Source organism: Schistocerca piceifrons, chromosome 4, assembly GCF_021461385.2.
Source record: "Schistocerca piceifrons isolate TAMUIC-IGC-003096 chromosome 4, iqSchPice1.1, whole genome shotgun sequence".
In the NCBI taxonomy this organism is placed as follows: domain Eukaryota; kingdom Metazoa; phylum Arthropoda; class Insecta; order Orthoptera; family Acrididae; genus Schistocerca; species Schistocerca piceifrons.
The window spans coordinates 73132899-73152859 of record NC_060141.1 but is presented as its reverse complement, the minus strand read 5'-3'; the positions used below and the strand labels follow the sequence as shown (position 1 = coordinate 73152859).

Below are 19961 nucleotides of genomic sequence, written 5' to 3'. Positions count from 1 at the left end.
TCCTTCACCGAAAACAGCGGGCTGAAGCTTCCACCTTATGTTTCACCCCTTGTGAGTCAGAATCTTACAACGAACCTTTTACTGAATGGGAATTTCTTTCTGCTCTATCTTCTTCTCATGATACGGCCCCTGGCCCAGATTCCATTCATAACCAACTGCTTCAACATCTCAGTGCTCCACAACGGCAACATCTTCTTCGGCTGTTTAACCGTATCTGGCTCCAGGGTGACTTCCCTTCTCAGTGGAGGGATAGCATTGTGGTTCCTGTCCTTAAGCCTGGTAAGAACCCCCTATCTGTTGACAGCTATCGGCCAATTAGTTTGACCAATGTCGTTTGTAAGTTACTTGAACGGATGGTAGCCCGTCGGCTCAATTGGGTCCTCGAATCTCAGGATCTATTGTCCCCTTACCAGTGTGGCTTTAGAGAGGGACGGTCTCCAATCGATCATTTACTTCGCTTGGAATCCGCAGTTCGGCAGGCTTTTTCCCAGCGCCGCCATTTGGTTGCAGTGTTTTTTGACCTTCGCAGGGTCTATGACACGGCCTGGCGCCATCACATCTTACTTACCCTTCATCAGTGTGGTCTTCGGGGCCCACTCCCGATTTTTATCCGCCAGTTCCTGATCCATCGGTCATTCAGAGTTCGAGTTGGTACTGCGCTTTTAGTTCTCCACGGACACAGGAGACGGACATCCCACAGGGTTCTGTCTTGAGTGTCCTTCTTTTCCTCATAGCCATCGATGGACTTGTGGCCTCTGTCGGTCCCTTGGTCGCCCCTGCCCTGTATGTGGATGATTTCTGCATTTGGGTTAGTTCCTCCTCGATGGCATCTGCAGAACGGCAGCTCCAGGTAGCTATACGGCGTGCCTCTGCATGGACCCTCTAACACGGGTTTCAATTCTCTCCTTTAAAATCGCGGGTGGTCCACTTTTGTCGCCGTACTACGATCCATCCTGATCCAGAGCTCTATCTTGCTGCACAACGATTGCTTGTGGTCCCATAGTTTATCTTCCTGGGTCTTCTTTTCGACAACAAGCTCACTTGGCTGCCCCATGTCAGACTCCTGAAGGTAGGATGTTTCCGTAAACTCAATGTCCTTCGCTTCCTTGCCCACTCCTCTTGGGGTGCGGACCGTTCCCTCCTCCTCCGTCTTTATCGTGCTCTAGTTCTGTCTCGCTTGGACTATGATTGTCAAGTTTATGGTTCAGCTGCTCCTTCCACACTGCACGTGCTGGATCCAGTCCACCATCGTGGTATCCGTTTGGCCACCGGTGCCTTCCCTACTAGCCCTATTGATAGTCTCCTGGTTGAAGCTGGGATCCCCCCCCCCCCCCTTTTTCCGTTCGGCGGTCCCAGCTTGTGGTGTCTTATGCACTCACTATCCGTTCCTCTCCCACTCATCCTTCCTATTCTATCCTGTTCCCAGACCATGGACGTCGCCCACCCGACTCCCGCCCTCGGGCGGGTTTACCGGTTGGGCTCCGCCTTGCGTCTCCTTGCCGTGATTTTCAGCTTCCTTCTTTGTCCTGTCTTCCTCGCTCCCTCCCCTCCACCCCTCCTTGGTTAGTTCCTCGGCCTCGAATTCGGATGGATCTCGGCCGAGGTCCGAAAGATTCCATCCCCCCGGTGGTGTTCCGTTCCTTTTTCCGCCAAATTTTATGGGAGTTTCGGGATGCTGTTGTTTTTTACACTGATGGCTCTAAATCTGCTGATCATGTTGGGTATGCCTTCACGTCCTCTGTTGGAACGGAAAATCATTTGCTGCCACCTGCATGGGGGGTGTTTACTGCGGAATTGGTGGCAATCTTCTTGCTATTGACCGGTGTTTTTCGCGCCATCCCTTGGTCTCTGCCATCCATGACCATCTCGCTGATATTCACCGTGCTGCTTGTTCCATTGACTTCCTTTGGGTCCCTGGCCATGTGGGTATCCCGGGTAATGAGCTCGCTGATCGTTTGGCTGGGGGAGCAGTGACTTACCCCCCATTTTCTGTAACCCCTCCTGCAGCGGATTTACGGCTTCACATCAAATCCCACTTCGCACAGCCATGGGCCAATTCTTGGGAGGCTACTCCCCTGTCTAATAAACTTCGAGCGATTAAGGTGACATCAGGCCCGTGGCGTTCTTCCTTTCCCCTCTCCCGAAAGGACTCGACCACACTGTGTCGTCTCCGCATTGGCCGTAGCATGCTGACCCATGGTTTTGTTTTGCGTGATGAGCCACCCCCACTTTGTGGTTGTGGAGCCTTCCAGTCAATAGTGCACATTTTGGTTGAATGCCCCCTTCTTTTGGCTCTGCGTGCTAAGTACAGACTCCCCCACACTTTACCTTTGATGTTGGCTGACGATTCGCGGATGGTCTCTCTGGTTCTTGGTTTCCTCCGGGAAAGTGGTTTTTATTCTCAGTTTTAAGGTTTTTAATCTCTCTCTGGTGTTGGGGCAGGGCGGTGACTGTTTGGGTGTCTCCCACTGTAAGCCGTGTTTGGAGATTCCCGATTCACCTCCCTGACCGAATCCTCTTTTCTTCTCCTTTTACTCTGTTTTTACTTTTTTTTATTTTTTTTTTAAGGACTGGTTAGTCTCCTTTTCTCATATGTATTTCTACATTCTAGCGGTTGCACCTTTTAAGTCACAGGTGGTCTTGCCTATGCTGCTTCAGCATAGCATTGGGTTCGTTCTCTTGCCGACTTTCCTCATTTTGTTTTTTACCAATGACAACATGACTGCCCTTTTACGTTTTTACCTTTTTCCGTTTTATTGTTCTGACTTTCCTCAGATGTTCCATTAGCGGAATGGAGCATATTTGAAACAAGGGACTGATGACCTTGCTGTTTGGTCCCTTAAACCTCAAACAACCAACCATTAAGGCAGTGAACAATGCTAATAGTGCTATGCCCTGTTACTCCAATCATCTAAATCCAGCTCAGAATTTAACTTACTTGTCATATTGTCCTTCGTTAGATTCGTTGTGACGCCAACATCTTCGACCTGTAAATACTTTTAACCTGTAGTACGTTATTTCTCGTTTACTAGTCAACTGGAACTTTTTCGCCAGAGAATAGAACTCTTCATATTACGTTTGTAGTCTCATTCCCCTCTGCGTTTCGATTTTGTCTGTTACAGTTACCGATAGTAACAGATATTTCCAGCGCATTGTCTCAAACACAGCGAGGTGGTGAAGTAATTAAGACGCTGGAGTCTCATTTAGAGCGGGTGTGGTTCAAATCTTCTCCCTTCCAGATTTAGCTTCAGGCGAGTCCCTAAAATTTGCGTTAATTAAGGGAGCCAGATGTTTACTTCTCCTTCCCCGTCCAGTCTGCTTGAGCTCCGTCTCTTTATGACCTCACAATCGACGGGCCGTTCGTTAAACTGTATCTTCTTTTCCACTTCGACTCATTCACTTTTGTTTCTCAGTGCCGTGAATTTTTTTGTAAGATTGTTCGGTGTTTTGACTTACACTTGCTATCCCACATTGAGAGATACTGGTGGTTGGATTTGAAGAGACGGGTACAAGACATTTATTACAGCCGACGTACTACATGCTTGTGTGGTCTGTCGGCAGAACACGTGACATTAATTCCACAATATTTCCTTGTCGCAGCTGCTCGACATCTTTATCCAAGCAACTAACTGCCAGCAGGAACCGGCTGCAACGAGCAGCTGCTTAGAGTAAACTGTGTGGAATTTACACAGTGTGATCCAGCAGCAGATCTGATAGCCGTATATTCAAAGCATTTGCTGGGAAAATCGATTTACTATTCGCTACTATCACGACACCGTAATCGATAGAATTCTGCGAAATTTTTTGTTCGCTCATGTAAGATATTTGAAAGGCGTTGGCGTATTTTGCATGTACCTTTTTCTTTTTTGTATATTAACAATTAATTGTGTTCCAAAAAATGTTGAAGTATGTAAATACAAGACTGAATTTTTAGCTTGCAGTAACATATCGATAACTCTCCGCTCTCGCATTGTGGAGTCCAGAAAAAAAGTCCTAATTCGTAATTTCTAATTAAATTTCTAGGTTTTCACTTACGCAGAGTAAGCGAGTGTCGTGTCAGAGATTTTATCTGATTCTCATCAAAATATGAACGATAGGCTTCCGTAGTTGAAACTGCTGTCTAGGAGTTGTTAGGCGAGAGTGGTAAATCGAGGAACTACAATATTGTATCTGTTGGCTATGGGCTGTTTCTAAGCAGGAAAGCCGGCCGCAGTGGCCGAGTGGCTCTAGGCGCTTCAGTCTGGAACCGCGCGACGCTGCGGTAGCAGGTTCGAATCCTGCCTCGAGCATGGATGTGTGTGATGTCCTTAGGTTAGTTAGGTTTAAGTAGTTCTAAGTTCTAGGGGACTGGTGACCTCAAATGTTCAAGTCCCATAGTGCTCAGAGCCATTTGAACCATAATCAGGAAAAAAAAGGTCTAAGCAGCCTAACAACTCATCCAGTCTACTTAAATTCATATGAAAGCTACAAGCAGGCCACAAAGTCTCAACCATGTATTAATTAGTTACCAATTGTAAAATGGCATTTACAGAAGTACGAGAGTTGTATCTTAGTGTCTGCCGTCTTCTGCTTGATCTAGTGCAGTATTTCCCAATCCTTCTGAGACCATTACCCCCTTAGTACGATCAGATGTTAGCTACCCCCCCTTTAACCCCTCTGCCTACATCCGTCAGCAGTAGCGCCTAACTAAATTTTAGAGTGAAAATGAATTTTCTTCGAAATACTTTGTTTTTAATATGATGAAAGATATATGATATTTACGTTTGTGCGGTGGCGCTCGACCCGGGGGTAAGCTGGTTCGAATCCTGGTAGTGGAAAGAATTTTTGCTGCTAGTATTTGGTCGGCAAGGGCAAGGGAAGTGTGAAGTTCCTGATCACCAGACCTTTTCACTAGATTTTTTCACCGATGTACTGGTTCAAATACCAAACCTCTTCGCTGTATCTCATGAAATGAGATCATGTGACACTGTGATGGTGGTGATCCGTCCGTCAAATGGGGACGTTAAGCTTGAGGGCTGCGCTATTCGAGTAGGCTATGTATCGTCACAAGGTTTCACCCTCTCGCTTCTCTCACCACCACCACCATCCAACACGAACATGACATTCCACACACACACACACACACACACACATACACACACGCGCGCGCGCGCGCGCTGTATTGCAAACATTGTAATGGAGCATGCTGTAAATAAATAGTAATGATAATAACAGTCATAATAATGATAGTAATGATGATGATTGTAATATAATATTGGGTGAGTCTTATAGCAATGTAGGGCATTGTTACTGTTGTGTTGTGCTGCTAATTAGTTCGTTTATTTGTTCCGAATCAGGAAGCAATTTCAGGTCAGTTACGAGAGTTAGGTATACAACTCGGAGAAAGCATATTCACGAGATATTTACACTTACGTGATTTTATGTCTCAATTTTACTGTCATAGAAGAATGGTCCAAAGCATGTGTGTAGTGGTTGGGCTACGTGACGATAATGTTTTTCATAGAAATGTTTCACAAACCGTTACCTCCACCATATTGTGTGACATTATTAGTAATTCAAGTAATCAGTATTACAGTCTTTCGAAACAGTGATAATATTACTGATCTTTTGAAAACAGTTTAGTTTCGTGACCAAAACACAATCGTACCCTTTTGTTTTTACCCCTCGCAAAATTTAATATTACCCTACAGGGGGTAATTAACATCAGATTGGGAACCACTTGATCTAGTGGCACAGACACACGCCTTCCATTGCACTGCGCACGTGTTCTTTTTTTTTTTTTTTTTTTTTTTTTTTTTTTTTTTTTTTTTTTTTTTTTTTTTGCGGTGAAGTTTAATAGTACTCCAGCAAGCTTCTTTACCCAATGTGAATCCTTAGTGTGTGTGTGTGTGTGTGTGTGTGTGTGTGTGTGTGTGAGAGAGAGAGAGAGAGAGAGAGAGAGAGAGAGAGAGTGAGAGTGAGAGGAGGGGGGGGGGGAGGTAGAAGGTACTGGTGATAGGTAGCACAAGGGAATAGTGATGGTGAACTCAATTCAAAGTTTTCGGTTATTTGAATTGTTTCTTCGGTTAAGATAAATATTAAATTTATAATTCTTCTTCATTTCAGAACTCTTCGCCGTATGGAGATACACTAAAGGTAAAATTCGTAAACTCACATAACGGCCGAAACTAACGCAGTCGCATTACTAACACGATTCGCAGTCTCAAGGGTACGCTTTACTTGGGTCCTGAGTTTAAACGCACTAATTTCTAAAAGCATATTCCTAACTTCTCCTGGTTCCATGCTTACAGCTTTCTGGTTGTCTGATACCCTCTAAACTCCAAATAAATTCGAACTGTGTTCGTGGAGACACCGCTGACTTATTTCGCTTCCAGAATGTAACTGTATTTTGTACGTTTATCTGTCCTCGATGTGTTTCAGTTGCAGAAGGATCCCGAATGCGGATGTTGAATTATTTCGCTCTCTCAGCATGTACGTAAAAGGCAAAGGTAGGTTATGACATGTGTGGAATTTACCCGAGTTCGCGCGCGAGTGCACGCACACACACACACACACACACACACACACACACACACCATTAAAAATTCAATATTTCTTGATGAGTCAGGATGTGTCCTATCATCCTATTCGTTCTTTTAGTTTAGTTTCACCATAATACTCATTCCTCCCACAATTCAAAACAGTACCTCCTTTTTTTCATCCGATGCACCAGTCTAACTTTCAGCATTCTTCATTAGCAGCATATTTGAAAGCTATCCTCTTCTTGTCTGTACTGATTAGCGTTTAGGTTTCACTTCCATATAGCGCATACAGGTCGGCTGTGTTATACGTCGTATTTACTGTCACTTAATGTGATATTCAACATTAGTGTATTTTTATTTTCCGTAGAAGCTTTTTCTTTCTATTGTGAGTCGGCATTTTATATTTCTTTACTTCCGCCATTTTCAGTTATTGTGCCATCCGGGTAGCAAAACCCGTGTACTGCAGTGTCTCAGTTTGTAATTTAATTCACCCAGCGTTACATGACTTATTTCCATTCCAAACGATGGGAATTGTTTTACTTGTACTGATACTCATCCTACATCACCTTTTCAAGATGACATCGGCAAACCTCAAAGCTTTATTTCTTTTCCTCTGCCTTAAACTTCATTTTCAAAATATTTTCTTTAGTTTCTTTTACTGGTTGCCCTGCATACAGCAGATAGACTACAACCTTGCCTCATCCCCTTATCAGCTTTCCTCAATTCGTTTCGCTTCTTGTGTTTTATCCTTGATAACTTCAGTATTCCATAGAGTATATTCTAGGTCCATCGCCAAATTCGCCGATAGTTAATCAACCGTGTAGAAGCAAAAGCTTTCTCCTGCGGTCAGTTTCGTGGTCTGCGAGAATGCCTGCATCTTCCTCGACGGGACGCACTGTAACAGAATACGAACAGTTAGCAAACGCGGTTCCAAAGCAATCGGCGGCTGATACAGCCCGTCTTGATTGCAAAAAAGTTAATCCACATGACCGGTTTGGTTCCTGTAGAACCATCTTCAGATCTGCAATTTCTGTTACAGGAGTAACCCGTCCACACACAGCAACCTTCATATGCTGCGTCATATGTAACCGAAATTGCAGATCTGAAGATGGTTGTAGAGGAACCGAAACTGGTCACGTGAATAAACATTTTTGCAATCAAGACGGATTATAAGTGGCATTGTTTATTGTTATCTCGTGGACCGCAAAAGACATTTCAAATGTGTGGTGCAGTAGTTTCCTCAACAGTGCGCTTTTGAGTCGAAACCATCTCATATTTTACCTTTATCCTGTCGCACAGAGTACGGCAGAGCGGTACATCATCTTACTGTGTAAGTTCTACATCTGCATCTAGATGGATGGTCAACAAATCACACTTAAGTGCCTGGCAGAAGGTTCACCGGACCACCTTCATAATAATTCTCTATTTTTCCACTCTCGAACAGCGCGCGGAAAAAACAACACGTATGTGTTTCTGTGCGAGCTCTGATTTATTTTATTATGATGATAGTTTCTCCGTATGTAGGTCAGCGTCAAGAAAATATTTTCGCATTCGGAGGAGGAAGTTTGTGATTGAAATTTTGTGTGAAGATCCCGCCGCAACCTGAAAAGCTTTTGTTCTAATGATGTCCATCCCAAATATTGTATCCTGTCCGTGACACTCTCTCCACTGTTTCTCGATAATACAAAACGTGCTTCTCTTCCTTAAACTTTCTCGATGTACTCCGTTAATCCTAGTTTCTAGAGTCCATCCACTAATCTGTGTCAAGGATAGGAATGACATCTCCAGCAATTGCGGGGGAAATCCGATTCTTCTGCTAGCAGCTTTTTAGTGGTGGATACACGATTTTCTTTTTTCTCCATTCCTATCACTTTCTCTTTATGTTACTTACTTTTATTAATTTTTTTAGCTTCTACATTCTGATGATATATATTTCAAGGCGATCTGCTCGTGATGACATTTAGATTGATATTACATGATGAAAAAAACAGAGATGATATCGTGAATACTTTTCCAGTATATATCTCTCTCTCTCTCTCTCTCTCTCTCTCTCTCTCTCTCTCTCTCTCTCTCCCCCCCCCCCCCCCCACACACACACACACACACACACACACTGTTTGGCTCCCGAGCTAGCTAATCACGGTAATGTGTCTGAATTTCCAGCTTCCAGTGTCAGCTGTTTTGAGTTTCGCAAATTCGTAAAAAAGTTTCCTAATTTCTATTGCATCGTTTCTGTGTGCCGTACGATTAGATGTCATTTTAATCATCTGTGTGGTAAAAATCAGCATCGGTGTAGTGTTTGCACTATGGCATATGTGTCATCTACGTGGCACTGTTACCAAGAATGTTTTGTCCGAACACACTCATTTCCACGATCTCGTTCTGAACTCACTCTTAGCTGCCATCACTGCTTCAGTGATTCTGCGGCTATGACGATGTGGAGAAAACACATTAATTTTGAGGTCTCTTACAAACAATTGACATACGTGTTGAAATGACCGAACCAAAATAATAAAATCAATGTAAAACATCTTCTACGCGAAGCGCGCTACAGAAAGATGTTGAATAAAATTGCCCGTAGGAAGGGGGGGGGGGGGGGGGGAGATACATATTGAGAAGACGAGACGGAAGGAAACGTCACGGGTTGAGAAGGCATGGGGTTCGTTTTAATGATTATAAACTCGATTCAGATTTACAGGTAACTTGGCAGTTCGAGAGTTCATTTGTCAGTATGACGTTGCCCATTGTTTGGTCAGCAGGTGCTGGCTTATCTAGAACGATGTTGTTGCGAGTTCAGCAGCGACCGGCCGCTATAGCGGAGAAAGGACAGTCGTACTGGGCGTCGTTAAGACACCGTTCTGGCACTGTGGCACTGTCCACGCACGGAGTAAGCCTTGCGGGTAGCTGCGGGGACAGCACGGCGCTGCAGGCTGGCCTGGAGCCGTAATGGCTGGCTGGGGCCTCCCCGGCGGAGGATTTCCTCCGCAATTACACGCCGCCGTGTCCGCTGGCTGTTGTCTCGGGGGAGGCAGAGAAAACACTGGAGCTGCGCAGCGCCTGCTGATTGCGATTCAAGTGCCACCAGTGGCACAGGACGCGGAACTCCTGTAAACCCGACGAATTTTAACTGGCGGGAAGTGAAACCCCTGATCTGCTCGGAAGGGGGGGGGGGGGGCACTGCGAAACCACAGAGACAGAAATGTACTGACGAAGAATACATGGTCACATAGCGTAACTCGCAGCTTGCAAGACTGGGAGGGGAGCCCGACCCTGAACGACTTCGCCCGGAGGATTAACGACCGTGGGCTGGTGCACCGGCCAGCTTCAGTGTGCTTTTCAGACGGTTTCTCACGCTCGTTTAGGGAAGTGCTGGACTGGCCCCCAGTCTCCGCCTCAGAAAATTCGATGCACGAACAACTGAAATACGATCATACACAGAACAAAGCGGCGCACGAAGGGTATCGGCCCTCTTAACGAAGGGACCGTACAAACATTCCCCCACCGATTCGATTCATGTTGACAGGATGTGTAGGCCGGCGGGGTCAGGGATTTTCTCTGCCTCGTGATGACTGGGTGTTGTGTGTTGTCCTTAGGTTAGTTAGGTTTAAGTAGTTCTAAGTTCTAGGGGACTGATAACCATAGATGTTAAGTCCCATAGTGCTCAGAGCCATTTTTTTGAGGATGTGTAGGGCACAACTAGGACTTCAACACATTTGAACAGGAAGACGCAACACTCAACAGGTACTGGATCGTGTTGAAAGATGAAGTCGCCATCCCCGAGTTGCCCATAACCAGCGGGAAGGAAGAAGGTGCTTAAAACATCAATGTAGGCCTGTGCTGTGGTAGTGCCACACAAAACAACAAGGGGTGCAAGCCTCATCCATGAAAAGCACGACCACACCATAACACCACCGTCTCCGAATTTTACTGCTGGCACTACACACGCTGGCAGATGACGTTAGCCGGGCATTCGCCATACCCACACCCTGCCATCGCATCGCCACATTGTGTACCGTGATTTGTCACTCCACACAACGTTTTTCCACTGTTCAGTCCCCCAATGTTTACAGTCCTTACACCAAGCGAGACGTCGTTTGGCATTTACCGGCGAGATGTGGCTTATGAGCAGCCGCTCGACCATGAAATCCAAGTTTTCTCACTTCCCGCCTAACTGCCGTAGTACTTGCAGTGGATCCTGATGCAGATTGGAATTCCTGGGTGATGGTCTGGCTAGATGTCTGCCAATTACACATTACGACCCTCTTCAACTGTCGGAGGTCTCTGTCAGTCAAGAGACGAGGTCGGCCTGTACGCTTTTGAGCTATACGTGTCGCTTCACGTTTCCACTTGACTATCACATCGGAAACAGTGGACCTAGGGATGTTTAGGAGTGTGGAAATCTCGCGTACAGAGACACAAGCGACACCCAATCACCTGACCACGTTCGAAGTCCGTGAGTTCCGTGGAGTGCCCCATTCTGCTCTTTCACGATGTCTAATGACCACTGAGGTCGCTGATATGGAGTACCTGGCAGTAAGTGGCAGTGCAATGCACCTAATGTGATAAAGGTTTGTTTTTGGGGGCGTCCGGATACTTTTGATCACATAGTGTACATTATATGGTTTCGGCTCAGGACGTCACCTCTATGGCACGTTAAGTCTGCCTGGTGTTACATCTTAAAGAGAAATAGCTTTTTTGTCTCATAACTGATGGTAAAAATAACTTTAATTTTGTTGTGTCGTAGGTGATGTTGTGTAATATAAATTTAAGTTCTAGGAAGATGTACATATTGACGGGCGGTTTCCTATGCGACTCCTCGAATGTACTCGATTGATGAGCACTAAACCTTTTCCGTTACTAGTCTGCTGCGTCTGTACAACAAACGTACTTCCTTCGGTTTTATCCCAACCTAATCTGACATGTGCACTTAAATGGCTGGCTCTGGGCACTATGGGACTTAACTTCTGAGGTCATCAGTCCCCTAGAACGTAGAACTAATTAAACCTAAGTAACCTAAGGACATACACACATCCATGCCCGAGGCAGGATTCGAACCTGCGACCGTAGCGGTCGCGCGGCTCCAGACTGTAACGCCCAGAACCGCTCGGCCACTCCGGCCGGCTGTAAGTTGGTTGGTGCTACATAAGAATGCTGAAGATCAGATGGGTAGATCATATGACAAATGGGAGGTACTGAATAGAATCGAGAAGAAAAGAAACTTTACTAAAAGAAGAGATCAGTTGATGGGAGACATTCTGAGACATCAAAGGATCACCAACTTAGTATTTGAGGAAATTGTGTGGGAGAAGGGCAGGGGCTAAAAGTCGTAGATGGAAGACCAAAGGATGAACACAGAAGTACTTTGGGAAGGGTATAGGTTGCAGTAGTTATTCGGAGATGAAGAGGATTGCACAGGACAGAGTAACATGGAGAGCTGCGTCAAACCGGACTTTGTAGTGGATAGCCGGCCGGAGTGGCCGTGCGGTTCTAGGCGCTGCAGTCTGGAGCCGAGCGACCGCTACGGTCGCAGTAGGTTCGAATGCTGCCTCGGGCATGGATGTGTGTGATGTCGTTAGGTTAGTTAGGTTTAAGTTGTTCTAAGTTCTAGGTGACTGATGACCTCAGATGTTAAGTCCCATAGTGCTCAGAGCCATTTTTTTGTAGTGAATACGACAATTACAATAACAACTAGAAACTTCTGCAGACGTTGCACAAAAGACGATAACTTCAAGTTATCGAGGAATGCGTTCTACAATATCATGTGAGTGTTCTGTGCCCCAGAAACGGACATAATAACAGTTCATCTTTACCGGCACCTGAGACGTGGCTTCGTCACTGAAAACCAACTTTTGTGTAAACTACTCTTCCTCCAGTAGCCGTTCAAGTGATAGCAAAATCAGAACGATGCTTATTGTCCCGGGCAGTCGGCGCATATATGAAGTACAGCAGATATGGTCTTAATCGGAGACGTTTGCATAGAATGCGCCAGATAATAGACTGTAGTTTGCCTATCTGCAGTTCTGTGCATAGTATTAACTTTTCTTGTCTGATATGATAGTTCGGTATGTCTGTGTTAAATTACTAACGGTGTCAGTTATGCATATTGACATTGTGCCACTAGTTGACCAATGATGATATGACTGTTATGTCGTAACTGTAATATGCGCCAGTTATTCTTTGGTATTTAGTGTTGTGACATATCCATGTATGAAATAGAACGGATAACTTGTGAAGAACGTTGTTGACGAGTGATAAAAGGTCTTTTTCCGTTACATATTAATTGAATGCAAATGAACTTTCAGGAGGCAGGAGTCAAATAAAAGATCGCTGGTGAGACTCAGAATGTATTTGTTATTTTATTCAGTCATCGAGGTTTCAGTTAACGACTGTGAGGACATAACAAGAATGTTTGATGTTGTGGACAAGCGTGTTATATGGTCAACACTATTTGGCGCCGCCACCACGAGTACTTCCAGCTTCCCTATCCGGGTACGTATTGCACACGGCAGAGCCCCTCCGATCGGCGACTAATTTTTGCTCACAGAAGCTTTTACCTCACTTGGACCTTCGGTATGGACTTGTGAATTAAACCATAGACTAATTCTGAAAATTTAACACAAAAACTCATTAATAATCGTAAGAAATAATTCGTCTGCCTGTACGTAACGTCCATTTTTCGGACACGTGACGAACGATTCTCGCACAGGTTTCACCTTCTCTACTGACGCCCCCGGACGTCCTGATTCGTTCCCACCACACAAACAGCCACTCTCACGGAGTGTGTTGTGCCGCCCATACATTGCCTGGAGCTTTTACCTGATATTTGGTACGAAATCGTCGCTGAACCGTCACAGTAAGGGCACATTTAGCGAATTTAAGAACACAAAACCCCAAGAATCGTACTATTATGCGCCATGTCCTGACCTGTCTGCCCCTTAGTGCTGCGTCCAGCAACGAAGCCACGGCGCGAAACTTGAAAAAATGCTCTATCCAACGATACGTGTCATTTTTCTGTATGTTTTGTAGTTTATTTACACCAGAGGTACGTGTGAGTAATCCTGTATTACTTGCCACTAGTTTATATTGCATGCGACATACTGTGTGAAGTGATACACACATTTCGACCGTCTGGGAAACAGCCATTCGTCGTCCCCGTGACGGTCTGCTGTTCCAGGTCGTCAGATAGAGGTGACACGTGTCTCCGTCCGGGGCGTTACAGCGTTTACGGTGCCGGCCGCGACAGGTCGGTGTCGTCTTAACACCCCCCCCCCCCCCCCCATCTTTCCCACCCCCTCCTATAAAGGCGGGTCCGGGCCGCGTTTGACGACCGCCGACCTCGCTGCGTTGCGTTACGTGCGCCGCTGCCTCTCCAGATATTAATCTTTACGCAGCCTCCGTCTGCGGGCCGCCGTTACTGCCGTGTTAAATATTAATTCGAGAACGTGGCGGCGCGCGGCGTCGTTAACGTTTAGAGGGACCGCAAATTCGTAGCGGGCCCAATCTGCCCCTGCCGCCTGCGTGGAGAGTAGCACTCTGTAGGCGTCTAGATAAGTCGTGATTGTCGGTAACGTGTTCATCGTCGCAACGTGCTAATGTAATTGCGGAAGAAACTGTTCGCTCGGTGATCTTCTGTCTGTTAGACTTTTATTTCGCTGTGTGGTGTTAGGTGAGAAATGACAACGTAAAGTACAGTGGCGGTTTTGCGTCGACTTACTCTCCAGAGTAGGACAGAGATTTCTCTCTTTCTTGTCTACACACAATACCCAGATGGAAAGGTCAGTGTGCAGGGATGTGACAGGAACGATTATTTGAAGAAAAAAAATCTAGTAAAGATTTTAGAATGCATATCTTAAGAACTATGGCCGCTTGTTCATCTTCGCTACTGTGAAACATCTACTCAACCAGAGCTCACAGTTCCTAAGGTATGCATCACAGTTCTTAAGGTATGCATTTTAGAGTCCATGTTTACTAGACTTTTTTCATCGAAAAATCCTTCCTATTATATCCCTGAATATTAATCATTCCTGCAGGGACACCCTGCATTCGTACAAAACGCACGTGTAACAATGTGTATAAACAATCTGTCGTCATTTATATTGGGAGGAAAGAAGGTATTAAACATTGTATACAACAGCAAGATAGTACACCAACTACATAACACCATTAAAATTGAGATACAAACGATGATGATGATGATGTCGTCCCATACTCCGAGGAGCGTAGGGGACGATGCGGGAGACCCGCACCGCTGTACTAGGCAAGGTCCTAGCGGAGGAGGTTTGCCATTGCCTTCCTCCGACCGTAATGGGGATTAATGATGATGATGATGATGACGATGACACTATGACAGTCATCTCGAGGCAGGAAAAACCCCTGACCCCGCCGGTAATCGAAGTGGGACCTCGTGCGCGGGAAGCGAGAACGCTACCGCAAGACCACGAGCTGCGGACGACGCAAACGAAAGACGGCAAAAATAAATTTAATCCAGATATAGCAACACTTACCAACAACACACAGTGCACACTCAAACCGGAAAGAAACTCGTAATGTCACACCATAGCATACTACAAACAATTCATACACAGAATTAGTAACATCAAAAAACATATAATTAATATCTCCTTCAAGACAAGCAGTATACAAAAGATAAAAGCTGTGACAGGAGGCAACGGAATCTACAGTAGTTGAGGAATGCATAAATTAAAATGTAATAGCTGCACCTTTTTCAGAGTTAGGATGATCGCAAGAAAATTAGTAACAAGTGCAAAAAACGTAGCTTAAAATAGGCGAAACTTGTTTAGTCAAAAACAAAATAATCATTCATTTTCAAAAAACGGAATTTTTCTCATATACATGAAAAAATCAATGTATTTCAAATGTTCTAAGGCACTGTATTTATTTTCTTCAAGGCAATCGTAACAAATGAAAACTTTCTGTACGATTCGTATTCTATATGAAAATTAGTGCTCCATATCCAGCTGCGTGATTCGAGACACGAGCTGGAAGGCGGCAAGAACATGTCCACTATGACAGTGCCATTGTAACGTTCAGAGCTCACTATGACTTAATCGTTGCTTTACTATATGGAATTTGGTGCGTATAACCGCGGAAATGCTCTCCTTCGGAATTAATTTCAGCCAGAGCTGCCTTTTATTTTACTTCCATCTAAGAGGCATTTACGATACGATTTTTCACTGTTCACAGCACACTGGATAGCTAAAAATTCTTGTTGCTCGTGTTACTTCAGAGTTCGTGCTAAAATCACCTCCCGAACAAGTGCGCTCGGGTTGTGGGCCTGCAAGGAAGATTGCTGTTGGAAATTGCGGCTCGTGTGGGGAGTCGGGTGGAACTAAATTGCCCGGGAACTTTCGCGGACTAGTTTGGGTTTCATTTCGCGAAGTTCGGGTTGTAGAGTATGTGGACGGTATCCGGTAGGAACTTGCAGCCCACACTGACGTCGTAATCGGCACGATTTCGCTCCCCAAGTTCGTGATGTGGCGTGGCTGTGCGGTTGGGCGTGCGTTGCATACGGCCCGGTGGCGCTGCAGTAGCGGCCTGTATCGCGAAGGCGCTCGTCGCGCTGCTATCTCTAGCCTCACACAAGAGGACGAGGCGACGGTTTCTCCATGTGGAGTGAAATACAGTCATTTATCGGCGTGGTCCTCTTACGTTCAGTGCGCTTTGTCCAACGGATTTACTGCGGTTCGAGCCTATCTCTGGAGTGCGATTGTAGAAACTCTGAAACGTACCGATCAACCGGTGTCGCAACTTTTTCTACCGATTAACTGGTGTCGCAACTTCTTTATTAGACTCCGAGTGAATTTCTGATACATGTCGTCTTTCGTCACTGCCCCTACGGCGCAACGGGTAGTCGCTTCATTGATTCAGTTTTCTTCATTTCCTCCATAGCTTGTTCATCCTCTATTATCTTCTCTCGCGCTCTTCTGAGATCTTTAGCATCCGCTTCTTTTGTCTTTTCCACCGGTTAGCTCTACCTTTTTTTCATTTATCATTCCCTGATTGTTTCTGGAGTATTTGTCAGTGTGTATTTGCTTCTCCAGTTTTGCCTCCCTTCCACCCTCACACCAATTCGTGGAATCCTCCCTGAGTTCAACAACCCACTTGGTTCCTGTCTCTCCTACTATCTTTTTCCCTTATCGGAAGCTCCCACGCGACCCGACATCAAGAATAGTAAGAAAAGCATCAGAATTTCTTAAGCGATCTTCAGTGGAAGACAGTGTGGTTAAGAATCTTCTCCCACAGGCGCCTAGACCACCTACTGCTTATGGTTTACCGAAGATACACAAGGACGGGACGCCATTTCGCCTTATTGTGTCCACAATAGGTTCTCCAACATACAAGCTGGCGAAGTACTTGGTCAAGCTCCTCGCTCCACATGTGGGACACTGCGAAGATCATATAAAAAACTCAGCAGAATTTATCAGCAGAATCAACCTCTACGCCTTAGTAAGGACGATATTATGGTCAGTTTTGATATAGTGGAGCTGTTTACGAATGTGCCTATCAAAGACGCTTTGGACCTAATTTCCCAGTACTTTGTAAGTGACGTGGTCGAGCTATTTAGGCACACTCTTACGTCCTCCTATTTCGTATACAACGGCCAGTATTACGATCAGATAGACGGTGTAACAATGGGTAGCCCGTTACCTTCAGCTGTTGCAAACCTCTTCATGGAGAGTTTTGAGGATATTGCCATAGATACTGCGCCATTGAAGGCGAAGTGTTTCTTCCGATACGTTGACAACACGTTCGTCATTTGTCCACACGGACGCGAGAAACTAGTCGAGTTTTTGGAACACCTCAGTGGCATCAACAGTATACCCAGTTCACCATGGAGATGGAAAAAGATAAGGCATTGCACTTCCTCGACGTCCTTGTCCACCGTAAACGAAATGGGTACCTTGGCTACAGCGTCTACAGAAAACCCAACCAACAAAGACCAGTACCTGCATGCCACTAGCCATCATCATCCAGCACAGAAGCGCACAGTATTACAAACATTGGTGCATCGTGCAAGAGTAATATCAGGCGACGATAACCTGCCCCATGAACTGAGCCACCTACGCAGGGTTTTCAGGAATAACGGCTACAGCGCCCATTAAGTGAAAGAAGTGATATCTGGGAAATATCAGAATAAGACCACCGACGAAGAGCAAGAAAATAAACTTGCTTTGCTGCCATTCTGTGGCTCTGTGTCGGGCAAGGTAAGCCGCCTGTTGAAAAGGCACAACATCAAATCAATCTTCAGGCCTCCAACGAAAATCCGTCAATTACTGAGACTAGTTAAAGACGCAGTAGGACTGAAGTCTACGAAATACCTTGTGAGTGTGGCCATAAGTACATCGGACAAACAGTGCGTACTGTGGAACAACGCAGGAAAGAACATGAGAGGTATTATCGCCTACGCTATCCAGAGAAATCTGCGTTAGCTGAGCATGCGTTATAAAACAGTCACCACATAAAATTTGGCGATACCCCTGTCGTGGCTCGCACTAACGGCTTCTGGGACAGTTTAATAAATCAAGCTATTGAAATAAAAGTTACCGCAAACACCCTGAATAGAGACGGTGGCTTGCAGCTCAGCGCTGCGTGGGATCCAGCGATCGCGCTGTTGAGAAGGGCACATCGAATGCCGACTCAAAACATGCCCATATATGGCAATGTCGCGGGCACCAGTGACGTAACAGCCGGCAGCTAGCGTATGTAAGGGCGCACCAACAGCCCACTGGCAGTCATACCACTTGACAATGGCCAAGGAGTGCTTCGCCGAAATCTCGTGTAGTTTTAAGCAATTGACGCGGTTGGAAACGTCCCCAGGGGCTCAGCATTCATTTGCTGAGTACGGGCTTGGCGACCCCGGGGTCCTGAGCTGGGGACTGGTCAGCGCCGCCAGTCTCATGTCACCGTGACCCCAGGACATGCTTCAGCGACCACCGTATGGCGCGGCGGTGTAATGCTGTGTGCTGCGGGGAATGGTAATCTTGGCTTGACCGCCTGGATTGCGAGGAAGGCCAACCTCTATAAAAAAAAAAAAAAAAAACCAATCTTACGGTGTGCTCCGCGCCTATGAGACGCATGGCTGTTGGGGTGGAACAGTCACAAGCGGGCAACCTCTGGGGCACCTGCCGCACCCCAGTTGTATAAGGCTTACTCAGGCACGCAGGGCTCTGTCTGAGCGGACCTTTAGTTCCCTAGCTGCTCGCGGGACCGCAATGGACCCTTCGACCTCTACATTTCTCCCCCCCCCCCCCTACCAGTGGATTGAGTGGGCCACTGGTAGGAAAACACACCCCATCGAAAAAGCGACTTAGTGCTGAGAGTCCTCCAGCGCCTGGTGTTGCTAGAGATTTATCAGACTGTCGTAACAGAGCACATGCTGATAATCAGAATGAGTTTTTGATTATTAAACGGAAGGAGGGTAGCTTTGAAAGGATTTCTCCCTTTTACATCCACAAGGGTCTTGAGGGAATTGCAGGAACACTGAAATCTGTGAAGCGACTGCGCAATGGGACTCTGTTAGTTGAGACTTCTAGTTCCCGTCAAGTTGCTTCTCTTCGGAAGGCAACCTTTCTCGGAGAGTACGCTATCGAGACCGAGCTCCACTCCACTCTGAACTATAGTAAGGGTGTTGTAACATGTAGGGACTTGGTGGATATCCCCACAGACTAGTTAAAATCTGAATGAAGGTATTGTTGACGTGCAGCATATTATGAAACGAGTCGATGGGGACCTAGTCAAATCCGACTCGTTTATTCTCACGTTCAGTTGCCCGAGACTCCCAGAGCATGTTAAAGCAGGGTTCTTACGTTTGCCAGTACGGCCATATTTCCCCAACCCAATGCGCTGTTTTAAACGTCAGCGCTTTGGGCATGCTACGTTGGGGTGCAATGGGATAGCCACTTGTAGTAAATGTGGTCAGCCTGCCCATGAAGGAGCCGATTGTTCATCGCCTGTGAAGTGCGTGAATTGCTCTGGGAGTCACCCTGTCTGGAGCCGGGTCTGCCCCATCTATCTCGAAGAACGGAGGATACAGGAGATTAAAACATCTAAGCGCATCCCCTATGGTGAGGCCAAGAAGCTCTTTAAGGCCATGCAACCTCCTGTGTTTACAACATCTCTCGCTTCTGCTCTGAAAAAACCGGTACAAATGGCCACTGTTGCTACGAAAACGGAGGTTGATAGTGTTAGCACTAATACCTGCGTTTGCCAGTGCACTTATGCTGCTGCGGTTGTTATGAAACCTGCGGCTCTCCCCGCAACGTCGGACAAGGCCGTGGTTGCTGACATTGGGGTACTTCCTGCCTCTCCCCATATGGCGCCTTCTGCCCAGGCGAGTAAAGCTCCAACTGTTGACAAGGCTCTGCATCCTAAGCCCCCCAAGACAAAGACGCCGAAGGTGAAGGTTTTGCCACCTGAGGA

At 46.1% G+C, this 19961-nt stretch overlaps 1 protein-coding gene across 1 annotated transcript in view; it reads left to right on the top strand.

Annotated features, from left to right (window-relative positions):
* LOC124794812 overlaps positions 1–19961 on the top strand; it is a 782944-nt gene that overhangs the window by 449021 nt on the left and 313962 nt on the right. Inside the window, exon 4 of the mRNA XM_047258471.1 lies at positions 6106–6135. Coding sequence (XP_047114427.1) covers positions 6106–6135 — 30 coding nt within the window. The remainder of the gene's footprint in view (positions 1–6105; positions 6136–19961) is intronic.